Here is an 18,238-nt window from a genome sequence, read left to right on the forward strand (position 1 = left end):
CACCCCCATCCCACAGTTTGACTGGAGCTTAGAAACTAGTTGAATCTACACATCAATGCAACAGAAAAAGATATATGAGTGGATAGCATTAGATTTCCTTCCTTGTGTACCCCTTGGTGTGTTCCAACTCTATTCCCTTTATATACCTTCATAGCCACATAGGGTATCTGGTTTCATCACAACTAGGTTCTTCTACAGCAGCGTTACTTAACCTTGATACTATTGATATTTTCAACCAGATAATTGTTACGCATTGTAAGATGTTTCACAGCATCTCCGGCCCTCTACCCACTATATGTCAATATCACTGCTTCCCTCATGTCCAATTTTGACAACTGAAAATGTTTTCAGGCATTGCTAAATATCCCTGGGAGGCAAAATGTTTCCATGTTGAGAACCACTGTCCTACAGAATGAAAACCAACTACAGAAATACGGAGGAAGAAGAAAGAGGACATTTCTGACAAGAGTATTTTAAGATGTTTTAAGCTTTCCAGAAGGATTCTTTATATCTAGATAATTTTGACAATTTTTCTTCATAAGAGAGGTAGGAACTGCGGCACTGAGTCCATCATTTCAGATCTTATCTGTTGCCATTGGCATCACTCTACCTTTCTCTTTTTTGGAGATCTGCTCGTAATAATTTCAGCTTCTTTTGAATTTCAGTCATACTGCCTATTTTCTGCTCCAAAACGGACAATAACCGGGTAATGCAAAAATGAACATCACGGTTTACCCCATGAGCTGTCTCCTGGATGTTGTCCCCTGGCCATGGGTGTGATTCCTTCGATGAAGTCATTGTATCTTCCATTAATGGAGTGGATAATGTTCCAATTTCTTTAGTCTTTTCCTCCTCCTCACTCTGTATACGAGGTATTTTAATAAATTCCTCCCTCTGAAGGGACACTTCTGAATTCCCAATGTGATTTTCCAACATCCTTGGCACCTCATGTCCAACTGGACAGAGACAACGACGACGGTAGGGTCTGAACTCTAGAGTTAATTCTTTTACTCTATTTGCATATCTTAAAGTGTTGAGGGTGTTTTCACAAGAGGCCATCCCTGGAGAGATAGTAGCAATCATGCAAGTGGAGGAGTTCTGGCCTATAAAGGAATCACGGAGCACTTGTGTGAGTTTGCTGGATCTGAATGGCGTATGAGACTTGTTCTGACCCAAAGCTCGGATGCATTCCTTGAGCGCTAGGAGACTCTTATTAATCTCTGCCCCTTCCAGCTGCCTTTTCCGGTTGGCCTTCACAGTATCTGCTCCCCTTTCGTTCCCAGCTAAGTCAACGAGAGAAAACTTGCCATGTAGTTTCCCTTGCGACTTTAGGATGATCTGGAACACAGCGTGGCTCCTGGAAGAGTGGGCATTGACTGATGTCTGTCCAGAGGTCCGGCAGCTGTTCCCTAGTTCTACCAGGTTCAGCATGTCCGCCACACAACACACCTCCTGCTCCTGCAGCCCGATCACCTGAATTTGCTGATTTCCATCCTCAAGGACCTGCAGCTTCTTCTTCCAGTTCAACAAATCATATACCTTGCCCCCATAAATCTCAAAAAATGTCCCATAGACTTTGAGGTCCATCTTCTCATAGGCTGAGGTTTCGAGCAGGAAGAAGACATCCTGAGCTACGAGGGCATAAATGCCTTTTGAACAATCTTGGTCCCTTCCTGAAAAGGCTCCACCCATGGTGTGTGTCTTCCCACTGCCCGTCTGCCCATAGGCAAAGCAGGTGGCCATGCCCTTGCGGAAGATGGACTCCACCAGCGGCTGAGCAGTGAACTGGTACACTAACTCATTGGAGGCCTGGTCATCGAAAGCATGGTCGAAACAGAAGGTCTGGTTCTCTAGGTAGCGAGTGAGGTCCACCTTTTGCTTGGACTCATGCACCATGACCATGTTGTCCGAGGGGATGGTGATGATGTCCAGGTCCTTCATGGTGGTCTCTCGCTGGTTGAGAGGTCGCTTCCTCACGCAGACACAGATCCGATGGTGTTCCCGCCGCTCCAGCTTGAACATCGTGCTGCTGTCCAGGTGCCTGCGGTACTCTTCGATCATGCACATTATCTCATAGTTGGGATTTCCCGTGTGGACATTGAGGGCACGTTGGGTTCGGATCTCCAGCTGTAGCCGTCTGCGCTTCTCCCGCTGCTTTTGCAGTTTCTCAATTTCCCAGAGGCAGGGAGACTTTTTCTGTTTCATCAGGCAAGGACTGCTGGGGACTTTTGCAGCCAGACTGTCCCCTGAGGGTGTTTTGGTTTTCTGAGGGATCGTAGCGATCCACCGTGTGGCCATACGTCGGTCCCCGATGGCGGAAGAGGGCACTAGAGAAAAGCGGGACAAGCACCTGGATGGTGTAGGGTGTTCCGCAGAGGCCAGCGCTGGGTTCAGCAGGAATATGGTCTCTAGATCAATCTTTTTGCCTCTTTTGACTCCTTTTTCAACCCACTCTACTGTGACCCAAGGATTTTCTCTTTTGAACTCTGTGACCACTGCGAGGTGGATTCGCCCATCGCTGCGCTGGATCGCCACGCAGATGCCCACTTGGACGTTTCGGCAGTGGGGCTTTGAGGACGAGAGGCACCGGGCGACAGGGAGGCGTAACTGGCTGGCCATGGTGAATGATGGAGGTGTCAGGGCTCGCTTACAGGGGTCCTTGGGATTGGAGCAGCAGGACCTGAGCCCCAGCCAGCCTGAAGTTCCCAGAGCACCGAGCGTGTTTGCGTTTTCACCTGCCTTTGTGAGCCGTGAGCACTCAGGCCCCGCCTGCGGTCACTCGCGTCATAAAGGGATGGAGAGAAGGGGAGGCAGAGCCAAGGGCCTCTAGGTGAAAGATGGACAAAGTCATGTTTGTGGTGCGAGGTGCTAGTGCAAAGGCAGCTGGAATAGAGAAATTGTTCTCTGCCACTAAGAGCGGAGGAATCCGAATTGGGAGTAGGGTATATATTCCGTGGACATTTTGTGCCTTCGCTTTAGAAATATCCATTCTTCCCCGAAGTCTTAACCTGCAAACTCAAAGCTAAGTGCTTTAGTTGAGAACAGGTGAATATTCCCAAACTTCAACCTTCCAATGATCAGAGGGAAAAAGTGACGGCAGAGCTGTTTGCAAATCATAGGCTTCCAAGGACAGGATCTCAGACAAACACCCTCAACACGTTCCATCTTTCTCTCCCCACTACACCTCAAAACTTGTTTAACTTCGTCATAACTTAAAGTTATTCCTGTTTAATGGGCTTTCTCATTACGAAACCAAAATGAGTTGGATGCAGTGGGTTCTTCTGGTGATTTGCTAATAGTATGGCACTTCCTTTGGTGCAGCATCTGGGTTTGTAAACACAATATGTTTATCACATTCCAACTAGCTCTGACAGATACAAAGTGAGATTTGTTGCACTGCGGTCACCACTATTTTTGAGATTATTTTAGTAATTACCTTTCCAAACTCATTCAGTAATTACACTTCTGGCCTCATTACCTATAATTTGGAGAAAAAGAAGAACCATTTGATGGAAAGAGATAATTCATCTGATACCCCCTCTGAACCCCAAAAACGTGTGTGTGTGTGTGTGTGTGTGTGTGTGTTCTTAGAAGTTGTTTTCGGTGGAAGGGGAGTCAAGGGATGGAAGATGGGAAGGCAGCTAAGCTAAGATGATGAGAGGCAAAAATATATTTTGGCAAGATTGCAAATTTTTCTGTAAGGTGATTTTCTTGTAAACGACAACAAGAACAACAAAATTACATCAACTGCCAGATAGTAACACAGTATGTGTATGCTTAACAAACCCCCCTTCCTCCAACCCCCAACCCCTATTCCAGCTTGTGCTCCACACATACACCACACTGTCTTTTGGGCTGTGAGTCTGGTGGTAACTGCACTGACAGCTCCAAAGTAGCATGGAGTAGCATGGTGTCCTTATAATCCTCCCTAGGACCCAGTGACATTAGGAAAATAAATTCTTGTTTTAAGCCGACTTCTTTTTAATGGAAAGTTGCTCTCTCCAGTAAATTTAGTAAAGCTTCGATTTTGAAAAGACAGTGTGGGGACTATTGGATAAGCTAGATAAGCAGTGCTTATTTCAGGGGGATGCTGAATGCCTGTGCAGGCAGAAGAGTTGTCTTTTTATGATTATTAACTTTTTAATTTGCCAAATTATCAATATTTAAGTTGTACTCTTTAAATCAGCTTTTCCCCCTTAGTTCCAAGAGCATTATGTAAATGTTGTTATTCCCTCTATATTTCATTAGGTTAAATTACATTTTTTAAAACCATTGCTACTTTAGAGTTTTCAATAGTCTTTGTTTTTATCTTTAGCTTTGAAAAACCTAGATCTCTCTCAAAGTTATGCAAACTCTAGCTCTTCCCATATTAACCATATTTTTACATCTAAGCCAATGATTTTTGTAGATAGACAATAGCTGTCTAGGTCCATGATGGTAGTAAAAAATCAGAGACTAAAGTTTTTTGTTTTTTGGTTTTTGGGCTTTCTTTTTTTTTTTTTTCTGTCCTGTGTACTCATAAAGGTCTTTTTTAGCTATTTCAGTTTTTCTGTTTGTTTTTTTCCCCCTTAGTTCTTTTCTCTCTTGTATAGTTTTCTTAAGATATCCCATTTGTTCCTACAGTTCAGTTTTATATATACAGAGGGTGCCAAAACAATGTATACACATTTTAAGAAAAGAAAAGACTATTAAAATTGTGATACTCAATATATACCAATAACAAAAGATGAACACAAGTCATGTTTGCCTCTGCAATTACAAGAGGTGCTCAAAGTGGTTACCATCAGCGTCCAGACACTTCTGATTATGGCGAACGACTGCTTGCGCAACATCAACCATCGCTTAAAATGTGTATACATTTTTTGGCGCCCTGGTATTTATAATATAATACTGTTATGTAATATTTTACACAAACACACACACATGTGTGTATATATCTCTATGAGAGAGACATCTCTTAGGTATTTTTAGTGGCTTTTAGCAGCTTCACCATCTACTCACTGACAAAAGCCTGAAACAGATCTTTGTCTTCCTCCTCCTCAGCCAATCTTAATTTGGAGTTAGATAGTCTTTTCCCAGACTCTAGAAGTCGTTTGTAACCGCGACATCTTTTAATCTCCCAAACGATTATTACCTCATCCCATCCGGGGCTCAGTCTATTTCTCACCCTATCCCTAGGGTGATTTTAACAGGTAATTCCTTAGTAATTCCCTGCTTACAAACGTTTTAGTAGCTCTCCGTCATTGTAACTGATACAGTACAAATTCCACAACAGGGCCCATGATGCACTGACATCTTGCATACATTTTCATTCTCCAGCTTTACCATTGTCCACACTTAGCCTAAAGTTGAGCCACACTGAAGAACATGAAGACCTTCAACCACAGAATTTTCTTTCAGATTACTAATTTGTAGTGGTTCTCAAGATCAGGGTACATAAAATTCACCTACAGGGCTTGTTAAAACCCAGATTGCTGCGCCCCAGCCCAGAGATTCTGATTCAGTAAGTATGAGGTGGAGCCAAGAATTAGCTTGTCTAACAAGTTCTCAAGTGGTGCTAATGCTGATGCTGCTGGTTCTGGGACCACACCCTTTGAGAATTACTGTGTTAACCCTCTGACTAGAAGAGCTTCTCTCTGCCTCCTCATTTCCTTGAACTCTTTAATACCCTTCTCAAATATCATCACTACCCCTGGAAAAGTTGTTCTGACGCTTTTAATAATAATCAGTCAAAATAGCGTTAAACTGAGATGACCCTTCCTAAGAAATAGTATCTATGGCTGGTCAGGTTTGTTTGATCAGAGGGACTCCAAAGCTTCATTTTCAGTAGTGACCAAAAAAAAAAATAAATAATAAAATAAAAAAAAAATCTCCCATAATCTGTTTGCAGAGTCATTTGGGTGCTTTTATAGTTTTAATAATCTGGAACTTCATTTGCGGCAATATCTTTTTTTATCTACTGATACAAAATTCCGAAGTCAGATACCATCTACATAACCCTCTCATTTTGTGGAGTTTAGGGAAACACTGTGAATCTTTAGTGAGATTCTTTAGTGAGACTCTTTAATGAGATATAGTATTTTTTTGTTTTTTTAATGTGAAGACCTGCGTACAAATTATAGTGTCATTCTTGGCCATGGCCTGCATGGCCATTTGATAGATGAGCAGTTTCTCCAGATTAGAGATGGAAACCACCATGATATGTTTTGATGGCGGTTAACCAAGCAGTAAGTATATATGAAATGCTTAGCATATGTTATTTCCTATGCCAAAGGAATTCTACGCTCAGAAGTTTACTATTTACATATTTTGTTTTATGTACCTACTAAGAAACTTATGCCTTCACCAATAACTATTATATCCTCTTCATTTAAAATCCTTTTTTTGTCAAAAGCCTAACAAGTGTCAGGTGTAGCCCACAAGACAGGGTAGTGTGGGAGGAAGTAAGCGCAGGAAATGAGCTTAGTAATTTTCATTTATTAATTACAGGTCTATTCCCAGGTTGGGGCCCGTCAGAGTTACTTTACAGGACAGAATGTGATTTCTAGTTTCATTTTAGATACAAACCTCCCAGGAGAAATGCATTAAATATGCACCTTTCCAGTACTGTGTTAATAGATATCTAGCAGCTGTTTGGTCTGTTTCATCACCTTGGGGGTCTGTACTTCTCCAGTATATGTATCAGCCTGAGATTGATTTAGTTCTTCAGAGGAGCTCAGTAGATTTCCCCAAATTTATTTGAAGAAATGGAATTCATTACTTCCAGTTTAAAAGTTATTTTTTTTTAAGAGTGAAGAGGTCTCTTACAAAGTGTATGCCTCCAGAAAACAAGGGAAAAATTAACTTTTACAATAAGGATAGTATTTTACCATTAGAGCTAGTAGCTCTGTCTTCTGACATTTCACCATTTTTCCCATGTGCTACACTTAACCAGAACGGATAAGTCCACACTTCTCTAGCCCACTCACTGATTGACTAGGGAAGCATTGTTTCTATGACAACAACATCAACCCAGAGTCATCTTTCCACAGCTTATTAAATGGCATTGCTTGCTTGGGGATATTTATATGATTCCTACATCGGTTTGTGGAAGTCAGTCTATGAAGTTAGCCAAAATAGTAAAACTAACAATAGTCAGTGTCTCACTTTAAACTCATTTGTGTTGGTCAGCTTTCAATTTAATTTAGTATGCTGAGGGGAGAGGCTTGAGTTTTGTTATAGGGTTATTTACTTGCAACTCACACCACAACTACAGAAATCACTTTATTCACAGGCAAGGAGGTACCTTTGTAGTTCAGCTACAGGTCTTTAACGTGAAAGCCATGTGCTGTATTCCTTGTCCTTAGATTCTTCTTTAGATTATGCAGGTCAGGGCATTTAAATTAGTTTACTGTGGAACAAGAAACAGTAAGGGAAACGTAATACTTGTGTGAGAAATAATTGTAGGAACTTGGATATCTTCCTAAAGTAGGTTTGAGAGGCAGACCCTATAAAAGGCTGTCCTATAGAAGAGTAACATAATTTGTTCTATTCGGTTTAAGGTATGTGAACATTCTATATGTCAAGCGCTACGCCATCAAGACTCAACTCATCATCACTTCTCTTGAAAAGCATTCCTTGACATCCACAGCTTGCTTTCCTCTATCTCAGTCACAGCTAGATCAGTTGCCTTCCCCTCCATCCCCACATTTATTCCATACTTATTGACATTGCACTTACCATTTTTTTGTTAAAAGTATGTGCATCTTTCTCTCTAGGAAAATAATTAAGAGCTTTGAGACAAGAGAGAATGCTTGTGTTTGTATACCCAGTGTCTTGAATGTAGACTTGCTAATTTGCCTGGAACTATAAAAACTAGCGCAATAGATGGATGTTTCAGACAGAGCCTTCAGGTCAAACTAATGGAGGACCTCATTCATTCGGGTATGCATTCAACAAATCTTAACGACTATCTCCTAAATGTCAAGATCTGAGCTAAGAGCAGCATATGAAATAGTGAAGAAAACAGTCTTATACTCTGACCTTATGGTGCTTACTGCATCATTTTCTGAGATATATATTAGCAGATAGCGATGCACAAAGAGATGTGTATGTATACATATAGGTATATGTGTGTATAATATAATATATATAATACAGATACATGGATAACATTTTAATAACTACAGCTGTCTAAGAATCAGAGTCCTATCCTAATGTCCATTAGAGCAGAGACTGAATGACAACTTGTTAGAAAAGATAGCACAAACCATATTTAAATAATAAATCCAGGTGTTGGGCTAGATTTGTGTTCTCAAACCTGACTGTATATCAGAATCATCTGGAAATCTTTTATCAAATACAGGTTGCCTGGTTTCTACCCAGACCTGTTGAATCAATCTCTAGTGGCCAGAGCCTGGAAATCTGTTACTAAAAAGCACCCCAGGTGCTTCTTATGTTACTGTGAAGCCGGAAAGCATTGGACTGAATGCCCTCTAGGTCTCTTTCTATTCAGAGATTGTATGATCCTGTAGTTCTGTGCATAAAAAGATGAATGATCCTTTGATATACTGGTGGCTACTGCAATGTCTTTTTTTAGTATTTTGGATGTTTGAAGATACTCCTACTTCAACAAATGGGACATAATGCAGTTTCACTGGTAAAGCTACTTTTAGGTTTCTGCAAAAGGTTTGCTGCAAAATCTAATCTTTGGTACATAATATGAAGTAACAACATGAAGTAAAATTGTATGGCACCAAGACCTCATGTCATTAAAGGAGATTTATAAGCATGAAGGCACATCATTTGTGTTTGCATTCCTCACAGTGCTTTAGCATAGCACTTTGTACATACCATGTTTCCCCGAAAATAAGACCTAATCAGAAAAAGGTATTATGTCTTTAATCTGAATAAAATACTTGTATACCAAATCCAGTTTTCATCCAGATCTGATTACGTATAAGTGGACATGGCTGTATGCAATCAATTTAGTCTCATAGCCTTCTTTTATTTACCTGTAGGTAGCATGATATATGGTCAAAATTGTTAGAAAAACATAATAGATGATTCATTCAATATTTCCAGCAAATTTGACTGTCATTTCATTGAAAATTTACCTTCTGGGAAAAAGAATATTTGAAAGTGAAAAGTACATAGAATGGCAGGAAATGGTCCTAGGATATTTCTATGTTGTAGATGGGACCTTTGAGATGAGCCTTGTTTCCTGCTTCATTAGAACACGATATTATATAAAAGCGCTATCTCAAATAGGATTGGAAAAAGCATTCTCAGTTTCAACAGGTTTTATGCTGAGTTATAATTACTGGGCTCATTAATTAAATAGATAAATTTTATCAAACCAATAAAAATTTGACATTATCATGATTTATGAAAAACTGAAAGGACTATATTATCTATTTGATGGTTTCATAAGGCACAATCAATTTTTATTAGTTTTATATATAAGAACAGTGTTAACATTACTGCTACTAATTCTTAATCATGCAGTGATTCTATTAATTCAATTTAGTGTTAACTTCAGCCTGTGAGCTAATAGTACAATTGGGTTTAATACATGTGTAAGTATTTCTTTACTATTGACAAAGTACTTATACATACCATATCAGTTTTGATTCCATAGCAAACTTTTGAAGTAAACAGCATAGATATTATTTGTCACATCTTACTAATGAGAAAGCTAAAACCCAGGTAAAATCTTTACAAGTTGACCTTTATAAAAAGTGACTTGAATTGGAACAAGGGCACAGATAGTTACAGTAATTCTAGCGTTCTTTGCAATATATATGACAGAGCACATTAAAAAAAAATTACAAGAATCATAGTTCTCAAATATGAACTCTGGGAAAGTAATTATCTAACTCTCAGATGTTTTCTTTTGTAACATAAGGGTAGTAACTTAAGGTCAGAGTGCTGTAGTGAGAACAGAGTGTGATGATGTTTGTTACACTGTTAGGGTAGAGTCTATCTCATAGTAAGAATTCAGAAAGTCTTATCTTCAAGAAAAAATAACAATGTAAGGTGTTCAGAACTGATAAAAGGTGAACTTGTTGAGTAGGATCTTGAATATTTCTGCTTTATATGACCCAGGACTTGTGATTTATCTGTAAGACATTTATAGGCTTTATCTATCGAGTGTCTATAGTTTCTTTGTTTTCCAGGTTCATTTGTGAAAAATGATTTTATGGTGGTATACATCCAGCAGGACCCATGATTCTTGATATTTCTCATGGTAGAATCATAGAATTTTGGATTTGCGAGAACGTAATAATTCATATTGTCTTTCACTTTTCACTTTGTCCTGTTTTTGAATACTCTGCAGACAAGTATGCAAACAATTATATATATGTATATATTTTTTTTGGTTGGGAACAGATGGGTTTTGAGAACCTGCCTAGTTAATAGAACTGAGAGCTATCGTTCATTAAATGTGCATTCATTGAACATAAATGAAGTACCAGGCACACAGTAGGTATACCATTAATGTTACAATCTTGCATGTGAGATGCGTATTGCCTGGAAAAAGTTACATAAAATATATTAAAATGAATATAGACGTATTTTAAAAACTGGTTATTTTCTCTTGTGTGGGAAGCATTTGTACATACGAAAAGGCATTGTTTATTATCTGTTACTTTAGGGATCAGTTTAAAAGATGCCTGCAATTTGGATTTTTCTTGGCTAGGAGAATATGACAATTGTAATTCACATCTATATTTGATAAAATATTGAATGGTGAAATTAGAACCCGGATGTTCAAAATAGTAGCTTCAGAAAGGCAAAAAGGACCAGAAATAGAACATGGGGAACAAATTTAGGTATTGAATGCCTCAAAGACACTATCGTGTTTCCCCGAAAATAAGACCTAGTTGGACCATTAACTCTAATGCGTATTTTGGAGCAAAAATTAATATAAGACCTGGTTTATTTTAATATAAGACCAGGTCTTATATAATATAATGTAATATAAGATCGGGTCTTATGTTAATTTTTGCTCCAAAAGACGCATTAGAGCTGATGGTCGGCTAGGTCTTATTTTCGGGGAAACACAGTCAACACTTCACATCTTACATCATTTGCCTTTGAAAGTTATTTCTCCTGTTTTTCCTGTCAGAGTGAACCTACGCAGTTTCTCAGGCTCCGAACCTAGCTCTTCTCTTCCTGTTCCCCTCATTTGATCATTGATTATGTTCTGTCAATTCTACATTCTTGAAACCTCTTGACTCTGTCCACATATTACTGTTATTTCTGTCACTGTCTCAGTTTGGGCCACTAGTATCTCACATAATTTAACTGTAGCCACTTTCTCATCAGTTCCTCTTCCTCCAGGTGTGTCGATAATCCAGCCACTCAGATGCACAAAGCCATCCAATGTCTCTTCCAAACCACACATCTAAGGCACTTTCTCCCTTTCCATTGAGTCTCATTGCCAATGCCATTTAAAGCACTGGTGCCTCCATCCATTCCTTTTCAGCCTTCTACTCTTACTACTTATCCAACTCTAAGCTCCAATCCCATGATATGCTAGTCCCAAATATGCTATGACATCATGGTAAGCAGCCCGTGCATGAGTCAGATAGACAAAGTATTGATTCTATAATTATTGTTTGCTGATCTTAAGGTTTAAATGATTTTTGTAAATTGTTTAGTAGTGTGTGACCCATAGAGGGCTCCCTAAAAAGACTGATTGTATATTATTTTCTTTGCCTCAATGTCCCCGCCACATAGAACTCCATACCTCCCTCATCTCCCCTATTTCTCTTGGTCACTTCCCTTGTGTATTTCAAGTATTTTACAACTTACATGTCATTCTATGTAATAACAGTCTCCCTTAGCTCTTAAGATTGCATTAGATAATCTCCTATGTATTTCATTGTTTATCTCTGTTGAAACACTATTCTGAATTTGCCACTTGCATGTTTTCTACATAATAAACTTCCTTGAGTGCAGTGACTACATTGTTTATTATTTATTCCTAGCGTATCATGTAGGTGCCACTCAAAATTACTTGTGAATGAACAATGAATAAATGCATGCTAAAACTAATAATGACAGATACTGTTTATGGATGGCTTATCATGTGCCAGACCCTTGGCTAAGTTTTCAAGTATCTTTCTCACTTTCTCTGTCTCTCAAAGCATGTATGCATCTCTCTCTCTTTCTCATTTACATATAAATATATGTGAATAAAACATATATTTTATATGAAATTTTGTATATGTCATATATTACATCTGTATATATATGTGTATATATATATATAATTATATTTAATTCTTAAAACAATTTTATAACTCTTTGAGATATTACTGTCTTCATTTAACTGATGAGAAATTTGAGGCTCACAGATAGTAATTCTTCACTGCTGTGTAGTGGCTGGGATTTCAGCCTACATACAACTCCAAAATCCATGTAATTTTGTGCAGTACCACACATTATCTCCAGTTCATAGCCTAAGTGTTGTAATGAAAGAAAATTCTGTTATGAAAAGGAATGGTGGAAAATAGACTACAGTGTACTCTGACAAGTTTAGAAGATGACCACAGTGTGCTATTTTACTGGGGTCTCATCATGAGTCGAAGCTGTCAGGAACTGGTATTTGTAATTCACAGACATGAAAGATAATAAATAGGTAGGTAGGACTTGTGCTGTTTTACTTTAAGTTATGTAGTTCTGAGATGGGATCTGACACGGCAGCCTTCTCTGTTCGACCTCCATCTTCATGTACCCGGCCTGGGTCCCCATGGTTTTTAGCCTTTCTTTGCTTGCAGCTAATGTGTTTTTTATGTGTACTCTCACAGAGATTATACTGGAGTCTCTGAGCAAAACACTGCTGAAGATCACACACATTGGTTCCGGAAGTGTGTTCTCTAACTGGGGAACTGTTTCACTCGTCTGAAAGAAAATTAACCTTTTGGCCGAGTGACTCCAGCTCTCATTCTGAAGTCTGAAGTGTGACTCCATGTGGAGCCAAGGTTGCAAGACCTTCTCTGTTTTTGCCTAGATTTTTTATCTTTCTCCCTTCTGAATTTGTAAACAAAACCTTTTTTCTAGGCTTGCATAGTTCTTACAGTTAGTCTCCGGCCAAAAGAAAATTATTCTTCCAAAGTATGGAGAAAAATTGGCCGGATTTGAGAGTGTTTTGGATTAAAAGTGGAAGCGTGTGCCAAAACCGTAAAGAACATACACATCCCCTCTGCTCATACGCATTTGTACATAAATTATAGATTGTGTGGCTGTGAATCAGTTGTGCAGAAAAAAAAAGTAAGGCAGAGCTTCTTCGGCACTTTGTGGAACAGACTAGTTGCTCACTTTATGGCTGCTTGATTTTATACAGAAGAATTTCCCTTAGCGTTTTGCAATTTAGCTACAGCAATTTGCACGTCAAAACATGCCACCATTTTGAAGCCTTTCCTTATCACCACTAATAATAGTTCTTTGTTTCTTACACCAGAAGTTCAAGCTCCTATTTAATAAGATTCCACGAGCCAGTTGATCCCTTAGCAAGATAAAAAGACAGACTGATTTTGGTTTTGACACACAGTCTTCTCACTAATAAGAAAAAAACCCAAATAACAGTCTTTGGCAAACTACTCTCAAGATGCCTGAAAACAAATTTTACAAAACAACAAAATAATCCTGTTGTTCTGTGTTACATTTGTACAGTGCTTTTCAATTTACAAAATCCAGCTACACTTATTGGCTCCTGTTTAACAGTTTGGAATAGGCCCAAGATTTTGAATAGCTACTTTTTAGTAATCATTGAACTAGGCTCATATATTTTCACTACAGTTATGTAAAGCAGGCTGCATTATTTCTTTCCTTTTCTTTTTATTGACTATTTTGGACATTCCTGCAATAAGTAAGCTATATTATTTCTTGTTCTGAGAAGAAGAAACTGAGGTTCAGAGAAGTTAAATTACATGTCCAAAGTCAAACACAGCTAATCATTATTAGAACCAGGGCTTGAAGATATTTTCACTAAAATCCTTATACCTCTCTTGTGGCATTTTGTCTCTATTCTACAACGAGACATAATTCCCTTAGGAATTAATACCAGTCTTAGCCACAGCCAAATTATTTAGTAACACTGCAGAAAATAATCACTCCTGAGAAGATCTAAGAATTTCCCAAAACAAACTATTTGAAAAATTTCCACAGTATTCCTAACTGCTGTATATTAAGCAATAATTTTTAAAAATTGCTTTCTTGCATTGTTCCCCTTTGTGTTTGTGTACCTGCTCACAAAAATCATCTCAAACACAATGCAAGGCAATAAGCTCCAGCTTGTAACGGCTACAAAGCCCTACCTGTGTGGAAATAGAACTGGAAGTCCATAACTAGCCGTGTATCCTTCAAATGCAATCAAGTTTGACAAACATTAAACAATTTGGGCAGGCACTTGTGACCAACGTTTCCTCTGAGTGCCTTTTACGTCTCTCATCATCAAGCTATTATTCTAAAATGCTGAGAAGAATAAATGATTTCCTTCAGGTAAATTGCAATGGATTGAAGTGCCACAGAGTGGTAACCATTGCACATTTTCTTCGGGAGAAGTTGAGCTCCTTATTCACAAGCTGTTCTTTTGTAAAATACTGGTTCTCTTGAAATAGTTTGTGGCAACCAAGGGACTAAAGGAGACTTCTTTACCAAGGAACATTTCACCTATCTATCTAAATAAAGTCCCCTGCTCACACAGACTAGTTTTCAGCTGATTGACAGGCACTCTTTGGGAGCATTTAAATACATCCTGTTTTTGAAGTCTTCTCTTGCTATTTTAGAGGGGAAGAGATCTTAGAATCTATTGTTTATTTCTTGGGAGAAAAAAAGGTTTATAAATAGCACATTTTTTATCTTTAAAATACATACTGAGAGATCTTAGTTTTTGCCATTGTTATCACAATGCGACCAAAAAAAAAATTGACTTGTGTACAGGGCATAAGTAGGGAGATTCAAGCAAAGGATTGCTATAGAAAACCATCTACAAAAGTATTTGCTTCTTAACCACATATAGTTCAATTAAGTGAAAAAAAAAATTCTTTTCTTTTCTTTCTCCCTCCCTTCTTCCATCCCTCCCTCCCTTCTTTCCCTCCCTCCCTCCTTCCTTCCTTCCTTCCTTCCTTCCTTCCTTCCTTCCTTCCTTCCTTCCTTCCTTCCTTTCCCTTCCTCCCTCCTTCCCTGTTCCCTCCCTCCCTCCTTCTCTCTCTCTCTCTCTCTCTCTCTCTCTCTCTCTCTCTCTCTCTCTCCCTCTCAGTCTTTGTGTCTCTCTGTTTCTTTGCACTTTTTGTTCTGGAAAAATTGAAACAACTCAAAGAATAGAGAAAACAGGATAATATGCTCGTTACTCACAAAAATTTTTTCATCTATATTCCTTCCTACTCCACTTGATCATCCTGAGATTATTTTGAAGCTCATCTCATTTTATTCTTAAATATTTCAGTATATATTTATACAATATAATGTTAGTTTAAAGACCATAACCATTATAGCATTATCATACCGAACAAAATTAGCACTCCCTGATATCATCAGATAGGTAATTATTGTCTGAATACACCCAATAGTTTCTTTCCATTTGATTTATTCAAATATACTGTATTTCTCTGAGATGTCTATTAACATTTTTTAATCCATATGTTGCTCCTCCGATCTTTTATTTTTTTCAATTTATTTCTTGACCATGGTTTTTAAAAAATCTTTCCCTTTATTTGCTAGTTTTAAGAATAATGATCTGGTTCCCTAGCATTCTCCAAAGGTAACCAGTGAGATTTTGTTTTAAGTGTTATGTACTCATAAATTTCATCACTATAAAAATATGAAACTATGCAATATATTTCCACCAACTGCTGATATTAATCTCTTTGATGCTCATCTTGTCCACTCTTAAAATGTTATTTCTATTTAAACCCAATATTGCTATGTTTCTCAAAACATAGAGATGGAACCCTTCACTTTTATTTTTCCAGTGGAGCTGCTTTGCCTTTCTCTAAAACACAAAAATCACCACTAGAGTTTAGGGAGTCAGAGAAATTGGTGACAGTAAAATTCCTTAATGGACTGAGTCATAGGCAATGGGTGCTGGATGTTAGAAAATCCCCAGAGTGAGGTGCCGTGTATTGCCAAATAGTTCAGAGACATGCTAGTGAAGATTTAGGGACCTTACAATGCATGGAGTTCCATGGATAGGGGATCCCTGACAGAAGATGGAATCCCAGTTAAGTGATCTTCAGTAAATGACAAATAAAGGATTAACTGCCTGGAGCATGAGTCCCACTAATTCAGTATTTATAGCCATTCAAGTTATTAGCTTTTTAATTAACACTGAAAGTACCTAATTGTATTCCATTCTAATTATATTAACAAATTATACAGATGAAAATTAAAATTCTGTTTTTCTAATATTCTCTTTGAGAACGTGCAAATACAGTTGATGTTTTCTTAATAAATGTCTCTCAGCTGTTATGTTTCTAAGCAAAATAGAAAAAAAAATACAAGTTAACAGTGCTCATTTAAGTATGTTGCATCCAGTGGGATTATAGAATTAAAACAGGATTTACACGAGGGTATTAGAGATACACCACATCCATTTATTTAATTCACTGTAACAGTAATCTGCCCATTGAATTATTTAACACATCTTTTTATAAAAGGCTTTGTTTGTGCATTCGGGTTTGAATGTGAGCAGATTAGGTTGTTACATTTATTTCCGCTAAGACAAAAATCAACTGAAAGAGCTATCTTAGAACCTATAGAATAAAAATCAAATGAAGGAAAACAAACACAGTTTTGAGAAAAAAGAGTAAGAATCCTATCTCTGACTTCCTGATTACAAATTTGGGCTCAACTTTAATGATATTGGGTTAGAAATATTACTGAGCAAAGACTCTCATCCTGAAATCTTTCAGTTCTTTGGTTGAGACATCAAGACAAACTCTTTTTTTAAGGTTTTTTTTAATACTTTATTTTATACCTAAGAATACACCTGTCTGTGCTGGTAATATAGTCTAATGGGTATTTAATATAATGGCAAATACTGGGCCAATTTCAGTTGAGTAAGAACTGAGGACAGATTTCGCTGTCAGAATAGTTTGTCAGCCCTGGAGGATTTGGTTTGACTTGTTATCTGTTCCAAAGAGATGTGATAGGATGATATATAAAGGATTGGTGGCATTGCCTGCCACACCCAGACTTAACAACTTTTACTACCCTCCGTCCCCATCTGAGATATATAGGACGCCTGCATGTCTCCATGGTCAAGGAAAGTAGTAGTCACATACTTAGAGAAGAAATAGTTCATGTGTTAAAATGTATAATGTTCATTCTGAGGAAAGACAGAACCACTTGGAAAGAATCATTGTTGAGATGGCCATCGCAACCCTTCCTCCCCCCTTCAGCTGCCTCCACCTCTTCTAAGTTGGGAAGCAGGAAAGTAGATGGAAACCGAGGTCTTACAATCCTATGTGTCCTTTAAAGAGGGCCCTATACATTGCCTTTCTCAATTAAGTAAATGAGGTGTTAGTTGTAATAGTTTTAATTCTCTATTACTGCATAACAAACCACCCCAAAACTAGGCTAATGCAATAACCAACTTATCATCAATAATACTTTCTCATGATTCTATATGTCGACTAGGATCAACTGGATAGTTTTTTATGTTCCATATGATGTTGACTGGGCCTGAAACTATCAGAGGGTTTATCTCTGCTAAAATATTCAGGGTGGTTTACTCACGTGACTGGTGCCCTCAGGACAGCCAGAAGGTGAGGCTGAGCTAGGCGAGAGCAATGGGATTAGCTAGGTTTTCCTCTCTCTGTCTTTTCCCAGGTACTCTCAGTTTCTCTTCCTCTTCTTGCTCTCTTGATATGTTTTCTCCAACAACAATTTAGCTGGGCTGCTGACATGGCCACTAAAGGTCTCCATGGGGACAAAGGTAGAAGCTTCCAGTCCTTAAGGCTTAGACCCAGAACTTTCATGATGACACTTTTATTACATTCCATGCACAGATTCAGCATTGAAGAGGACTTCCACAGGGGTGTATGGATGTGATGCATTGGGGGGCAACTTTGAAGAGTAGCTACCATGAGAATGGAACCCCCTTTTAAGTTTATGGATCTGAGGATGGAAAGGATAGTGCATGCTTGTCCCTGGTTGCCCTTGGAGGTGGCGGTCCTTGGTCTGTTTGCAGCAATCTCACAGCCTAGGATGTGCAACTTAGTTTCATGGGACGATGGTCCTGAGAGGA

The 18,238-nt window shown here is 38.3% G+C and overlaps 1 protein-coding gene across 1 annotated transcript; it reads right to left on the bottom strand.

Annotated features, from left to right (window-relative positions):
* Positions 1 to 606: 606 nt before the first annotated feature.
* KIF2B (kinesin family member 2B) lies at positions 607 to 2,619 on the bottom strand. The gene has a single exon (XM_033090144.1). It carries the CDS (start codon positions 2,617 to 2,619, stop codon positions 607 to 609), a length of 2,013 nt encoding a protein of 670 aa, XP_032946035.1.
* Between the last annotated feature and the right edge of the window lie 15,619 nt (positions 2,620 to 18,238).

This window comes from Rhinolophus ferrumequinum, chromosome 21 (assembly GCF_004115265.2).
Source record: "Rhinolophus ferrumequinum isolate MPI-CBG mRhiFer1 chromosome 21, mRhiFer1_v1.p, whole genome shotgun sequence".
NCBI lineage: Eukaryota > Metazoa > Chordata > Mammalia > Chiroptera > Rhinolophidae > Rhinolophus > Rhinolophus ferrumequinum.

Bases quoted from the DNA above. Each gene is read 5' to 3' on its own strand.
- KIF2B (XM_033090144.1), bottom strand. From the start codon at position 2,619: ATGGCCAGCCAGTTACGCCTCCCTGTCGCCCGGTGCCTCTCGTCCTCA.